The sequence below is a fragment of the Glycine max genome, chromosome 2, assembly GCF_000004515.6.
Source record: "Glycine max cultivar Williams 82 chromosome 2, Glycine_max_v4.0, whole genome shotgun sequence".
In the NCBI taxonomy this organism is placed as follows: domain Eukaryota; kingdom Viridiplantae; phylum Streptophyta; class Magnoliopsida; order Fabales; family Fabaceae; genus Glycine; species Glycine max.
This window is the reverse complement of record NC_016089.4, coordinates 26,637,407-26,653,182: the sequence shown is the minus strand read 5'-3', so window position 1 is coordinate 26,653,182 and position 15,776 is coordinate 26,637,407. Positions and strand designations below refer to the sequence as shown.

Below are 15,776 nucleotides of genomic sequence, written 5' to 3'. Positions count from 1 at the left end.
AGTCTTACCACACATCCACCGCAACATCCTCATCTCCGCTACACCTACTTTATTCTCATGTTGGCTCTTGACCGCCCAACATTCTGTTCCGTACAAAATCGCCGGTCTTACCGCAGTCCGATAAAACTTTCCCTTTAGCTTGATCGGTACCTTTGCATCACATAACACCCCCGATGCTTTTCTCCATTTCATCCATCCTGCTTGAATGCGATGATTCACATCCCCTTCAATTTCTCCATCATCCTGTATTACAGACCCAAGATATTTAAACCGTGTGACTTGAGGGATAATATGGTCTCCTATTTTCACCTCTGAGTTAGAAACCCTCCTTCTTTTGTTGAACTTACATTCCATATACTCCGATTTGCTTCTGCTTAGGCGAAAGCCATGTGTTTCTAGAGCTCGTCTCCAAGTTTCCAACCTCTTATTCAACTCCTCCCTCGACTCTCCAAGGAGGACTATGTCATCTGCAAAAAGCATGCATCTCGGCGCTATCTCTTGGATTTGTTCCGTGAGGACATCCAAAATTAAGGTAAAAAGGTAGGGGCTAAGGGTTGACCCTTGATGCAAACCAATTGTGATGGGAAAATCGTCTGACTCTCCACCCTGTTTCCTAACACTAGTCAATACCCTATCATACATATCTTGGATAGCTCGAATATATGCAACCCTAACCCCTTTCTTCTCTAGAGCTTTCCACAAAATCTCTCTAGGCACTCTATCATACGCTTTCTCCAAATCAATAAAAATCAAGTGCAAGTCTTGTTGGTCCATGCGATATTGCTCCATCACCCGCTGTAATAAATAAATCGCTTCCATGGTCGACCTTCCCGGCATGAAACCAAATTGATTCTCAGTAACTTGAGTCTCCTTTCTTAATCTCCGTTCGATCACTCTTTCCCATAATTTCATGGTATGACTCATGAGCTTGATTCCCCTATAATTTGCACAATTTTGTATATCCCCCTTGTTCTTATAGATTGGCACTAACGTGCTTCTCCTCCATTCCTCCGGCATGCGTTTTGACCTCATAATTTCATTAAAGAGTTTGGTGAGCCACTCAAGACCTCTATCTCCAAGAGTTTTCCACACTTCAATAGGTATGTTGTCTGGCCCCACCGCCTTACCGTTACTCATTCTTTTCAACGCTTCCTTTACTTCCTGTTTCTGAATCCGACGATAGTACTTATAGTTCTGGTCCTCTTCTCTTGTGTCTAGACTGCTAGAGTCATATCCATATCCATCATTAAATAAGTTGTGGAAATACGCCTTCCACCTTTCCTTGATATCTTTTCATGCACTAAGACTTTGCCTTCTTCATCCTTAACACACTTTACTTGATCCAGATCTCTAGTCTTCCTCTCTCTACCCTTAGCAAGCCTATATATAGATCTTTCTCCGTCCCTGGTTCCTAGAGCTTGGTATAGTCCGTCAAAAGCTTGGGCTCTTGCCTCACTCACTGCCTTTTTGGTTTCATTTCTAGCTATCTTATACTTATCCCAAGTTTCAGAATTTCTACACCTAGACCACTCCTTGAAACACTCCTTTTTTACTCTAACTTTGCTCTGAACACTTTCATTCCACCACCACGATTCTTTACCCCTAGGTCCAAAACCTCTAGATTCACCCAACGTCTCTTTAGCCACTTTAATAATCTCTTGGGACATCTTGTTCCACAGATCATTTGCACTTCCTTGTGATTGTCCACACCATCCCTCCCATATCTTTTGTTGGAAGATTCCTTGTTTCTCACCCTTCAAGTGCCACCATTTGATCCTTGGTGCTACCATAGGACTTCTTCTCTTTGCCCTATCTCTAATTCTTACATCCATAACCAAAACTCTATGTTGGGTAGTCAAGCTCTCTCCCGAGATAACTTTACAGTTCAAGCAATACTTCCTATCAGACTTCCTGACAAGGAAGAAATCTATCTGAGAACATGTCCCTCCACTTTTGTAAGTGATAAGATGTTCCTCTCTTTTCTTAAACCATGTATTGACTATAGAAAGATCCAAAGCCTCCGAAAATTCCAAGATGGATTTACCCTCCCCATTCATCTCCCCTAGGCCAAAACCCCCATGCACCCCCTCAAAACCTCTAGCCACGCTACCTACATGTCCATTGAGATCTCCTCCTAGGAAAACTTTCTCTCCTTGGGGTATATCCTGAAGTACCCCTTCTAGATCCTCCCAAAATTTTACCTTAAAGTGTTCTGCTAACCCAACCTGAGGTGCGTACCTACTAATAACATTAAAGGTGTCCTGTCCCACTACCAATTTTAAGGCTATGATACGATCTCCTACTCTTCTTACATCCACGACATCCTTCTTCCACTCCTTGTCCACAATAATCCCTACCCCATTTCTTGATCTGATTTTTCCCGTATACCACAGCTTAAATCCCGAGTTGTCTAATTCTTTCGCTTTTTCACCTGTCCACTTAGTTTCTTGTAGGCACATAAAATTGATCTTCCTCCTCATCATAACATCCACTATTTCCATAGATTTTCCAGTAAGTGTGCCTATATTCCATGTACCAAAGCGAATCCTTCTGTCATGAACTAGCTTCTTTACCCACACCCGTTCACGAAAATGTGGGAACCCTTGCTTACTTTTCACTACATCCGGGCGGCGATGCAGCGGCCCTTGCTCTTTTGACACTGTACTCGAGCCATACAGCGCGTTGCTTCCGGGCAACGACCTAGCATTCACATTATTACGTAATTGATCCATGTCGTAGAGATTCGACAAAGTTTTACGTTGGCTGTCGAAAGCCTAACACAACCCTCTCCTTTTATCCGGGCTTGGGACCGGCTAAGAATAGCAAAGCTAACCTAGGCAGGATTACAGTAGGTGAATGTTGGAGAAAATTATCCATTGGTCTACAATGGATGATTTTGACTTCCTTCACCCAGGATAAGAATTCCCACCACAGGGGCTGAATTTTGTCACAAGTGAAGAACAAATGGGATGCAGACTCAGGCTTGCTGTGGCAGAATGGACAAATGTCACTGTCAGTTTGAATTTGTCTCCTAGCTAGGTTATCCTTAGTAGGAAGTTTATCCCATAACAATCTCCAGGCAAAGGACAAGGCTCTCGGGGGGATTTTAATATCCCAGAGTTGATGGAATGCCAAATGCTGAACTTCAGAATGCTGCTCATCTTTTAAAACTTGGTAAGCAGATTTGGTAGAGAAGATTCCATTAGTGTCAGCTCTCCAAACCCAGGTGTCCTTCAAGTTGCTATTTAACCTGATTGCTGAGATTTGGTCAATGAATTTTGAAGCTATTCCCATCTCATTATCAAACAGGTTTCTTCTCCAAAGAAGATTCCATTCCCACCCACTTTCGGAGAAGGATCCCATATCAGCCACTATGTGGTTTCTTTGGGAGGAAATTCGGTATAATTCTGGAAATTGGTCTTTGAGGGGAATCCCATCATCAGCCCAAGCATCTTCCCAAAACAGAATTTGGTCAGAACGCATGTGATTAAGCAACACATACACCAATTAACTCCTTGTTCATTAAGCACGAACGCAATTTAAGCACAGAGGCAATTAATCGAACACGAAGCGTGCACAGATTAACAGAACGCATGTGGGTTAATTGGTGAAGGGAAAACTGCCAGGAAGCTACATTATAAACAGAACCTCGAAGAGAGTTAAGCTTCGTCCTCAGAAGGAAACAACACCAGAAATTTAGCCTTCCATAATTTCAACCAAAAACAGAAAACGCAATTGAAGCTAAAGGTAGAAACGTAAATGAAACTGGAAATAGAAACGAGAATGAAACTAAAGCAGAAACGAGAATGAAACTAAAAGTAACAGAAGAAATAAAGACGAAATTGCAATTAGAAGTAGAGAATGAAAAAGTGCATTACGTGAACAGTAACAATAAGCTCAGAAAAACGTAAAACCCTAAACCCTATGCTCTGAATAATAGTCTAACAGAATAGCCTTGCACGAATCCCAAGGCTGCTATTTATAAGGGTCACTCAAAGTCACTGGCCCTATTACATTATTCTGGCCCAAAACGAAATAAACACTAAATAACATAAAATAAAATTACAATCTCCTAATTAAAAATTAACTAAGGTAAACGTTGCTTTATTTGTCCTCTTTAAGTCCACGACCAAAATATGGATTAAGCCCAATGCTTCATTAATTCCTGAAATTAGATTGAAAACATCAAATTAGCTGAATGAGCTCAAGTAATAAAACTGCCTAATTAATTTGACAATTAAGACTAATCAATAATTAAAATAGTGCAAAAAGGGTTAAGAAATAGGAGAAAATAATGGCACATCAATGGAATATTATCTTCTGAATAATGAAACTGTACACAACTGTGACAACATTACAATATATAGACTAAACTGAATAATTACTTTCCTAAAACATGGGTAAATCTACATTAATTAATAATCTGCCCTCACAGTTTTACAATAATTACATTAATTGCTAATATAGTCAATGTGGGACTGTTACAACTTAGTGTGTAATATTTTGTTGTTTGGTGGTGAGGGAGGAAACAATATAATAATAATTTCATGATATAAAGGTTGTATGAGCAATAGAAAGAGATTAACATGGTTTGTGTACACATGGTCATACACCTCTAAAATTACTGATTTCCATCATGACAGGACCTGCTGTTAATCATAGTGGCAGAATGGATCTACAGAAAACTGAAGCTCTGGGTGCAAATTATGCGGGTGGGAACAGCCATCTGATTGCTTTGAGTAAGAATGAACCATTTTTCCTATCCCAGATAAAAAGTAGAAAAAGAAAGAATGGAACCATGTCTTTCTCAAAGAGCATGTCGTACATGATTGGAACTGAGTGATGTATAGATTGCCAAATATGTTCTTAGTAAATAAGCTCAAAATGCTCTGTATGCTCTGCTCTCTATTGTGGTGGCATTGGATTCTTGACTTTTGATATTCCATCTTATGCAGTTCCTGGTGCAGAGGAATATGAGTCTTTCAATGAAGCAAACCAGTCAATAATGGATTACCCAAGTCATGAAGTTGATCTTGACAAGGAGGATCTGGATATTCCATGGAGTGAACTTATTTTGAAGGAGAACATTGGGACAGGTTTTGTATTTGAATCCTCATGCATGATATCTACTCTAAAAAATTGCTGATTTTGCCCAAGCAATCTATTTATCTTATTAGAGAAAATGTGTCATGAAACAATGAAATAAGGACAACGATAACTGTTTTTCAGGGTCATTTGGAACCGTCCTTCGTGCGGACTGGCGCGGTTCTGTAAGCATTTCTTTCTTTAATTCTTGACATATTCATTTGTCCATATTTTATGGATAATTGTATTCCTGCTGTTGCTAATTCTATGTCATTCACCGTAGTTAGAGAAAATTAAGAATGGGAATGCGTAACTCGATGTTCAAAAAAGAAAGAACTACTTACCAATAGGACTATCATTTATTAATATCATTCTAACTCTTGATTTATGTTTTCATGGTGTCCTTTCTTTGTTGGATGGGGTTATAGTATAAAATCTGTACAAACTAAATTTTGGATCTTGCTAGCTTTTTCACTTGATTTGGTTATTTGGGTATTGACTGGTAGGTGTGTTTAGGTGTGCTAACTGAGCCACATGTGTGTTGCCATAACTGACAAGTTTCACAGTTAGGTAGAATGAAAGTAAGAGAGAGAGGGAGAGAGAGAGAGAGCGAGTCACTCAGAGAGAGAGAGAGACTCAGCAAGAGAGAGAGACCCAGAGAGAGAGATACTTAGAGAAAAACAGAATGTTAGGACTAGAGAAAGAGAAGGAGAGAGAGGACGGGAGAGGGAACGGCGTAGGTCCTATGCGCCGGTGAAGGGAAGAGGTAGAGGGAGAACGGGTGAGAGTGGACGTGGGTTTTTGAAGGCTACAGGACAGTGTACGGGGAGACGGAGGAACTTGGCTTGTATGGATGCACAGCACGAAGGGCAACGATCCAATAACCGAGGACGTAGTGATGAACCTGATGAGGAGGAGAAGTGGACAAGGGTGGTGAGTAGAAGGTCCATGAAAGCGGTGCAGAAGTTCTCACCAATGGGAGGACAACTAGAGGCAGGGGGCAGAAGTATACAGCTTAGCCGAAACTGGAGGCATGAGGCTAATATTACCTCCTTTTACTTCACACACTTCCCTGTTGAAGCTAATGAGAAGTTGCTATGGTGGCACTTCAAAAAATGGGGCGACGTCCGTGAAGTATATATCGCCAAAAGACTCAACAAGGAAGGCAGGAGGTACGGGTTTGTGCGCTTCAAGGATGTTAAGGATGCAAAAGGACTGGAGCTAAGGCTGGATAACATTTTCATTAACGAACATAAGCTTTATGTCAACCTTCCGAGGTTCGACAGGTCAGCCCGACAGGAAGCACCGCAGGCAAACAAACTTGCTAGGGGGAAGAAGACGATCGAAGAGAGATGTAGGGATGCAACAAACCACGGGCCTCCTCGGAGGTCATATGTGGACGCAGTGACTATGGGGGGATGTCAAGGCCACAAGAGGGTAGACGAAACTCGATATTCACCCGTCTACATCAACCTAGAAGTTACAGGGCGTGCATGGTGTGAAGGAACCTGGACGGGTAAACTTAAGAAGATGATGGAGGTAGACGCTCTGGAGGATCGCCTTGCGTGGGAGCTTGGGTACAGTGTCGGTTCTCAGTTCCTAGGAGACGATATGGTGCTTCCCCCCGGGTTGTCCGACGAAAAGGCTCGGGCCCTTATTCAGTCGGAGACGGAAAGAGGTGACTCCATCTTCTATGAGTTGAAGAAGTGGTCGCCGTTGTCCAGACCCAGTAATAGGATCGTTTGGCTCCAGTTGTGGGGCTTCCCGGTACAGGCATGGGAGATTCAAAGCTTCAGGAAGGTGGTGGCTGCTATTGGTGATATTATCGAGCCCGACGATGACACAGAGGACCGTCGTCGTTTCGACAGAGCTCGTTTACTGGTAAGGACCCCGCTGCCACCAACGATAAGGTCAGCCGTCAATGTCCGTGTGGGGGAGCTCGAGTACAAAGTCTGGATTGTGGAAGAAGCAGGTTCCGACGGTGGTCTGACCAAGAGAAGACCCTCGCCGTCGGAGGGTTGGTCGGAGTCAATAACGTCCGACGACGACGGGGTGGGCTGCGATGAAGGGGATGACGTTGACACCAACTTTTCATTCTCGCCGGAGTTATCCAACCGGAGTTCTTCCCCGACGTTTAGCCAACGGGTACACTGTAGGACTCATGGTTGCAGCAGAGATGGCGAACCTCTGGTTAATACCCACACTAACGAAACCTTCCAGGATAAGGCAAATAGTTTGGAGGCTACTATGCTGGAGTCCATTTCCGGTAAAGTCAGCCTAGGGGACAGCTTTGCAGCACCTCAGAAGACAGCAGCTTATACGAAAAGGGATACTGGCCAAAACATACCACAGGATGGTTGTAGGCACAGTCATCACACACAAGGTAATAATTTGAATGTTGAAAGGAAAGATGTAGAAGGCCAGACCTGCATTGGGGAGCTACAGAAACAAATCATGCAAACCCCCTCCCCTATTCCTCTGGAGCAGAATGGGCCTCAACGTCTAAAGGGCCCATTAGAGTCCCAAGGAGGGTGCAATAAGGAATTTCTCTACCCAGTGGAGCATATGGGTATTAATGAAGGTCAGACTCACAAAGAGGGTCGGCCAAGCGAAATCACAGGCCCATTAATGTCAGTTGAAGGGTGCCACAGAGAGGAGCCCAGCTCTGAAACTCATTCTTTAAAAGTGAACTCAGACAAGTTTGTTAAAGTTTACTCCCGACAAAAGCCAACTTCCCAATCTGGGGCCCGGATGTCTCAACCTGCAATCCAGCACTCTTCAATCCCTCTTTGTAGTCTAAATCCAGCAGCCACTCAGCCTGAGGTTCATAATCAGCCTCCCGTGAATTCTGGTGGGAGATTAAGTAGTGTTATTCAATGCAGTGATGAGTTGAAGTCAGAGGCTCAACACCTATGGAATTTGGGAAAGGAATTGGGCATGGAAACAAAATCAGATAGTTCAGAGTTTCTTCAGAATTATACTTCTATGGAGTGCAGAGACAGAGATGAAGCCAAGGATTTGGGGAATAGGAGATTTTCTCAATGAATATCCTATCTTATAACGTTAGAGGGCTGGGTAGAGGAATAAAGTGGGCCTCTATCAGGAACTTGGTTGGGAAGCAGAGGATAGACCTTCTCTGTTTGCAAGAAACAAAGAGAGAGTCTATGGATAAGGTAGTGTGTAAGGCTTTATGGGGACAATCTGAGTTTGATTGGGAATGGGTCCCTGCAGTTAACACAGCAGGGGGCCTCTTGTGTGTCTGGGACAATATCAACTTTAGGGTTGAAAATAGAAGAGCTGAAAGGGGATTCATTTTGCTGGAGGGGGTCTGGATGGCTGAGGGTCATAGGGTTGTGGTGGTAAACATATATGCTGCCTGTGATCCAGCAGTTAAAAGACAGCTTTGGCAGAGACTTCTAGATCTGAAGAGTCAGTCCCAGGTCCAATGTTGGTGCCTTGTAGGGGATTTCAACTGTGTTAGGAACCTGACTGAAAGAGTGGGAAACAACCTTGGGCCTCCAGACACTAGCATCATAGCAGATTTCAATGACTGGCTAGCTGACATGGAGATAGAGGATATCCCTTGTTTGGGCAAACCTTTCACCTGGGTCAGACCAAATGGTTCTTGTAAAAGCAGGCTCGATAGAGTACTTCTTTCGGATGACTGGATTGCTAAGTGGCCTGATAGTTCTCAGTATAATCTAGAAAGAAACTATTCAGACCATTGTCCTATCATGTTGTAGTCCAAGTTAACTGATTGGGGCCCAAAGCCTTTTCGAGTCTTCAATGCTTGGCTATCTAATAAAGACTTTAATAAGGTGGTGAAGGATTTTTGGTCTGCAACTCAGCCTATGGGTTGGGGAGGTTTTGCTTTGAAATGTAAATTGCAGAAACTTAAATATAGGCTTAAAATCTGGAGTAAGGATCAGTGTGGGGATCACAGCAGTAAGGTGAAGATTATTCAGCACAAGTTGAATGAATTGGAGGACTCCCTAATAGCTCAACCTACTGATCAGCAGGTTCTAGAGCTTAAGAAACTCCAATCAGACCTATGGGAGCAATCTTTTATTCAAGAATCTATGCTGCGTCAGAAATCCAGATGTAAATGGCTTAAACAGGGAGACAGTAACTCTGCTTACTTCCATAAAATCATCAACTCAAGTAGAAGAAGGAATACCCTAAGGGGGATGCATCTCAATGGAGGTTGGGTTGATAAACCCTCAGTCATTAAGGAAGCAGTTCTCAAGCACTTTAAAGACAGATTTGCAGAACCTTGTTTGCCTAGACCTAACTTAGATGGAGCTATGTTCAAAGCTCTGTCTTCTTCTCAAAGTCAGATGCTGGTGGAAGCTTTTAAGGAGGAGGAGATAACTAATGCAGTGTGGGCTTGCGGAGGAGACAAAAGCCCAGGGTCTGATGGGCTAAATTTTTGTTTCATTAAGCATTTCTGGAGCATCCTGAAACCTGAATTCCTTAGGTTTTTCTCAGAGTTTCATGTCAATGCAACCTTCCCTAAGGGCCTAAATTCATCATTCATTGCTCTTATCCCCAAAATCAAAGATCCCCAACTCCTTTCTGACTTTAGACCAATATCCTTAATTGGATGTGTTTATAAAATCATTGCTAAAGTCCTAGCTAATAGGGTCAGCAAGGTTATGAATCACCTCTTAGATGAAAGGCAATCAGCCTTTGTTAAGGGCAGACAGATGCTTCATGCAGTTTTAATTGCTAATGAGGTTGTGGAGGAGGCTAGGAGATGCAAGAGACCTTGTTTGCTGTTTAAAGCTGATTTTGAAAAGGCCTACGATTCCGTGTCGTGGCAATTCCTCTTTTATATGATGAGAAGAATGGGTTTTCAAGATAAGTTGATAGGATGGATTAAAGAATGTTTGTCATCAGCTTCTATATCCATTCTAGTGAATGGCAGCCCTACAGAAGAGTTCAAACCCCAAAGAGGGCTGCGCCAAGGGGACCCTTTGGCCCCTTTTTTATTCAATCTAGTAGCTGAAGGATTGTCAGGAATGATGAGAGAAGCTGTTTCAAAAAACCTTTATCACAGTTTTCTGGTGGGGAAGAATAAGGTGCCGGTAAATATGCTCCAATTTGCTGACGACACTATATTCTTTGGGGAACCGTCTATGGAAAATGTCTCTCTTATAAAAGCTATGCTCAGAAGCTACGAGATGGTATCTGGCCTTAGAATTAACTTTGCCAAGAGCCAATTTGGGGCTATTGGCCAATCTCAGCAATGGAGTCGATCTGCAGCTGAGCTCCTTAATTGTGGACCTCTGCAGCTTCCTTTTACCTATCTTGGGATGCCCATTGGAGCTAACCCGAGAAGGTTAATGATGTGGGAGCCCATTTTTCGAAAATTTGAGGCTAAGCTTAACAAGTGGAATCAGACGAAAGTCTCTATGGCAGGAAGGATCACTTTAATTAATTCTGTTTTGACAGCCTTGCCTCTGTTTTACCTGTCTTTCTTCAAAGCTCCTTCAGCAGTGTTAAAGAGGCTTATTTCGATCCAAAGGAATTTTCTATGGGGTGGAGGTGCTGAAGGGAAAAAGATTGCTTGGGTGGCTTGGGATCATATCTGTGTTCCTAGAAAACAAGGAGGGTTAGGAATCAAAGCTATCAAGGACTTTAATAGAGCCCTTCTCATTAAATGGAAGTGGCTGCTGTTCCACCAATCAGACTACTTGTGGAGCAGAATTCTTACCTCAAAATACAAAGGTTGGAGAGGGTTGGAGGAGAATTCCCACAAGCAGACTCATTCCTATTGGTGGGCTGATTTGAAGGCTGTAATGCTCCACAGCAGTATGGAAGGGGTTCTCAATCAGATTAAATGGAAACTGGGCAGTGGTGACCAAATTTTATTCTGGGAAGATGCTTGGATGGGTGATGGAAGAACTCTCAGAGAAAGATATTCTGATTTGTATCAAATATCTTCTCATAAAGCTGAGACAGTGGGAAACTTGGGGTCCTTTGGAGAAGCAGGATGGCAGTGGAATCTCTCTTGGAGGAGGAACCTCTTTGATCATGAGATGGTCAGTGCATCAGACTTTATTGACCAGGTTTCAGCCTTATCTCCTAATGCAACCTTCAAGGACCAGTGGGTTTGGGGTGCTGATCCAAAAGGAACTTTTTCTACATCCAGTGCTTACCATTTTATTAGAGAAGCTCAATCAACAGCATATCAGAATCAAGCTTTCAGTCAGTTATGGGATATCAAAGCTCCTCCAAAAGCCCTAGCCTTTGCTTGGAGACTTATGTGGGATAGACTTCCGACTAAGGATAACTTATCTAGACGGCAAGTCGCGCTTGACAGTGACCTATGTACCTTTTGCCAAAGCCAAGTGGAATCTGCCTCCCATCTTTTCTTTTCTTGCAATAAGATTATGCCACTGTGGTGGGAATTTTCCTCTTGGGTCAACGAAGATAGAGTCATGCATTGTAGGCCTGTGGATCACTTCACTCAGCACCTCTCTTTGGCTGCTTCGCAAGCTATTAATAGAAAGTGGAAGGTTTGGTGGGTAGCAGCCACAGTTTCTATTTGGAATTATAGGAACGCCATGATTTTTAAAAATCATCAATTTGCCATTTCTAAATTGGTGGATGATGCAATTTATCTTACCTGGTCTTGGTTGAGGGGGTGGGAAAAGGACTTTGCCATCCCGTTTAATCAATGGTCATCTTCTATGTCCTTTGCCTTCTCCTAGTTTGGGAAGGATGGGTGGTTTTTGTAAGGTCTCTAGTTGGGGAAGCTGTGTAGTTTTGCTTTATATCCTCAGCCTATGGCTTTCTTTTTGTATCTCTGTAGTATCTCTGGTACTATCCTTATTTAATATCTAATATATGATACTTTTGGCCGTTCAAAAAAAAAAACTAAATTTTGGATAATAATTAACTTAGATGAGTGGACCTCAGCAACACACTAACCCCTTGTTAAAAGCCTCCTTCACTACCAAAAATGCTCAGATACCCTATAACATTCCATTCCCTCCCCTCTATGATTTCTTTCATCATTACACCTGTGGTTCTCCAATTCTCTCCCTCAATCTCCTCTTGCCAGCAGTCCATTCTATTAAGCATTTTTCATTCCTCCACTCCTTTTCTCCTTTCTTACATCAATTTTCCATTGTTGCACTTTTTTTCTCCTCTACTCTCATAGACCAACAGGTCTTTATTTTTTGGTTCTTTCTTCTCCTATATATGTGGGTCAATGGCCCATCAACACCACCCCAATCAGTTTAACCTTGTCCTCATGGTGGAAATTAGGGAACTAACTGTGGGTATCCTGAAAATTCTCCCATTTAGTGAGAACATCCCTAAAACCATTAAGTAGTTTGTGTGCAACAAACACTTCTGCCTCTAGCCCCAATTTTTTTTTCCTTTTTCTTTGCTCTCCTAACTATCTACCATTTTAGGATGTTGCTGTGAAGATTCTTAAAGTGCAGGGTTTTGATCCTGGGCGATTTGAAGAATTTCTAAAGGAGGTATGCATGATTATTGTTTTTGATAAGTTATACCCATGTTCTTTTTTATATTTTCAAATGAGGTTGGGGAATAATTCTATATTAGATTTGCACATATAAATTTTTTTGTCCTCATTGATTGCACTTCAGTATTCCAGTTTATTTTATAGGTCTCACTCATGAAGCGCCTCCGGCATCCAAACATTGTACTTTTGATGGGTGCAGTTATTCAACCCCCGAAGTTATCAATAGTAACAGAATATTTATCAAGGTACAATAATTTCTTGAAACAATGAATGTTCCTCGCTTATGTGCATAATATAATTGGAAACGATTTGGGCTTTGTGTGATATTCTTATGCAAATAGTTTCCTTGATTTGCAGAGGCAGTTTGTATGAACTTCTGCACATGCCCAATGTTGGATCATCACTTAGTGAAAAGCGTCGTTTAAGTATGGCTTATGATGTTGTATGTCTTCGATGATTAAAACTGCTAGTCTTCCTCTTTCTATGTTTTTTTAGGCTTCATGCAGATGATGATACTCTCAATAAGACTGTGACAAGTTCATATGTTTGTCTAGGCAAGCGGAATGAATTATCTTCATCAAATGAGACCTCCTATTGTTCATAGAGATTTGAAGTCTCCAAATCTTTTGGTTGATGATTCATACACTGTTAAGGTAACTGTTCGAATATCTGAAAAACATGCCATCATATTATTATTATTCCATAAAATATGTTAATCTTATACAATATTTTGAAAATGGTTTTCATATTTCATTATATTTCATACCATGCTTCCTTATTTAATTATGATTGGGAGTTTAGTATTAATATAAATAGGGTTTTTGCTTTGTCTTTTCTTGTGTCACATCAATCCAATATCAATTTCAGATTGTACGGTATCTATAGGTTTATTTCACCATCACCTCCTTTCATACCAATCTTCCTTTTTTCATTGGGATTGATTGAGAGTTTAGTATTAATATAAATAGGTTTAGTGCTTTGTTTTTTATTTTGTCACATCGTATCATCAGTTCATGAAATCAAACCAATATGAATTTCAGACTCCATATTCACCTTTCTTTCTCCCACATCTAAAGTCCTATAGTTTCAACATGGTATCAAAGGCAACAACATCGTTCATAACCTAGATTGAAACAGTACAGTTTTTTTTTTTTTGAGAGGGAACAGTAGAGTTCCACTTTTAATATATAAAATAAAATAAAGGGATCTCCTTGTTATTATACCTCTTGTTTTTTTTTTCTGCCCATAAAAAATTGAGTTGGAATTTGAGGATGTATCCCTTGCCATGACAGTTGATGGCTGAAAGGTCATAGTCTAGTTGTTCCCCATTTGGCAGTACCTATTTATTAATGCTTCACGTTGCCTGGATTGCTATTATTTTCTGTACCAACACCCCCACTCCACCCAACCTCCCATATAGATATTGGGTGCTTACGACTATTTTGTTTAAAATATTTACTTCAGGTATGTGATTTTGGCCTTTCACGTACAAAGGCAAACACATTTCTTTCATCTAAAACCGCTGCCGGAACTGTAAGTTCTATTTATTAACTAAAACACATTCGTGTGTTAGATTTTGTTACATTTTTCTTATGTTTAATAAATATTTGATGATTTGACATTATAAAGTATTCCTTTTTCCCTCTATGAACATGTTCAGCCTGAATGGATGGCACCTGAAGTCATTCGAGGAGAACTGTCAAGCGAAAAATGTGATGTATTCAGCTTTGGTGTAATCTTGTGGGAACTAGTGACCCTGCAACAGCCATGGAGACAATTAAATCCTTCACAGGTTATTTGCTTTACCACAGTGCTTTGGATTTAGCTAATTTCTAGAATACTAGATACTGTAGATAGAATAAAAGAAATTGTGCTTCCCTTTGAACTTGGTGATTGCTGAGAATTCCACATGGTACATTTATTTATTCACAGTTAATGGAGAAAAAGAGACATATTAAGCCTTATGTTTCAACTACACAACAGAGAGCTGTATAAAAAAGTATTATTGCAAAACTCCTTGAGGTCTGTCCCAAGTATGATAAAAAAAATTATAATTGTGTAATTATTGTAGATTATATGATTATTAGGGCAGATTCTATTATTTGGACAGGTCTGAAATTAATTGCCTTTGATTTAGCTCTATTTTAGAAAAGTAGTTATTAATCTTAGACATGGGCAATCATCCCCCTTAGCTAACTTTTTTGGATTGAGTTAGGTTCAGTCTATTTCTAATTTGATATTAACGTCTATCGAGTCTTAATGTTGGGTCACTGATAGATGTTCAATCCTGCAAATTTCACTCTTCCCTGTCCATTCTTGGGCATGAGGAGGAGGGGTGTTAAGATGTCCCACATTAACTAGGAATATGGCCAAAATAGACTTTAAGAATTGGAAAACTCTCCCCCTTTGAGTTAACTTTAAAGGTTGAGTTAGGCCTAGTCTATGTAATCAATAGCGGCTGTCACGCTGGTGTGGAGTGGAGTGGCCCTTGGCCACGACAAGTCCACCTGTTGTGGAGCAGTTTAAAGGAGCTGTGGTCGTTGCTGCAATCGCAGCGGTGCGGGGCGGTGCTGTTGCGGTCTGTGTTGCAGTTTCGAATGAAAACCTGAAAATACTCGTGCTGTGGACCTCCCTCTCTTCCACTTGAGTGTTGTGAGTTTCACTTTAACAGTGGTGGCATGAGCAAACAGAACGTGGATAGATGGATCGGGTCTTAGGGTTTTAACCTTTTAGGGTGTTTTTTTTCCTCTTTTCTAACCTATTTGGCCTTGGGCGTCAATTCCACCCACCATCTATCTGCCAGATATTCTTATAAGTGTGACTTTTAAACTTGTTACCTGGACTGCTATGCGGTAAAACAAATATGTGAACTGTTAATATCATAAACTAAATAATTATAATAATAATACTAGTATTAAAAATGTAAAACATACTATTTTAAAAAATATAATATGATAAACTTTATAGAGCATAATATATGATACAATAAATAAATCCTCCATGAGGAAATCAGAAACTTTATAGAGCATAATATATGATAGAATAGATATAGTCTCGTAAGTTTAAAAAATTTCTTGCAGATAGTATATTCTATAAGAAGCTAAATAATAAAAAATTCTAAATCATATAATATATATTTTAAAAAATTTCAGAATATGTGAAAAAAATATATTAAAATAGCATTTATCCCGCT

The 15,776-nt window shown here is 40.8% G+C and overlaps 1 protein-coding gene across 3 annotated transcripts in view; it reads left to right on the top strand.

Annotated features, from left to right (window-relative positions):
* The window catches only part of LOC100807496 (serine/threonine-protein kinase CTR1), a 32,625-nt gene that overhangs the window by 14,321 nt on the left and 2,528 nt on the right, over positions 1-15,776 (top strand). For all 3 annotated transcript variants that reach the window (XM_014767724.2, XM_014767718.2, XM_041007134.1), the window contains exons 6-14: positions 4,644-4,739; positions 4,956-5,096; positions 5,230-5,270; positions 12,510-12,578; positions 12,728-12,828; positions 12,941-13,025; positions 13,138-13,236; positions 14,048-14,116; positions 14,244-14,375. In XM_014767724.2, the coding sequence (XP_014623210.1) occupies positions 4,644-4,739; positions 4,956-5,096; positions 5,230-5,270; positions 12,510-12,578; positions 12,728-12,828; positions 12,941-13,025; positions 13,138-13,236; positions 14,048-14,116; positions 14,244-14,375 (833 nt within the window). The remainder of the gene's footprint in view (positions 1-4,643; positions 4,740-4,955; positions 5,097-5,229; positions 5,271-12,509; positions 12,579-12,727; positions 12,829-12,940; positions 13,026-13,137; positions 13,237-14,047; positions 14,117-14,243; positions 14,376-15,776) is intronic.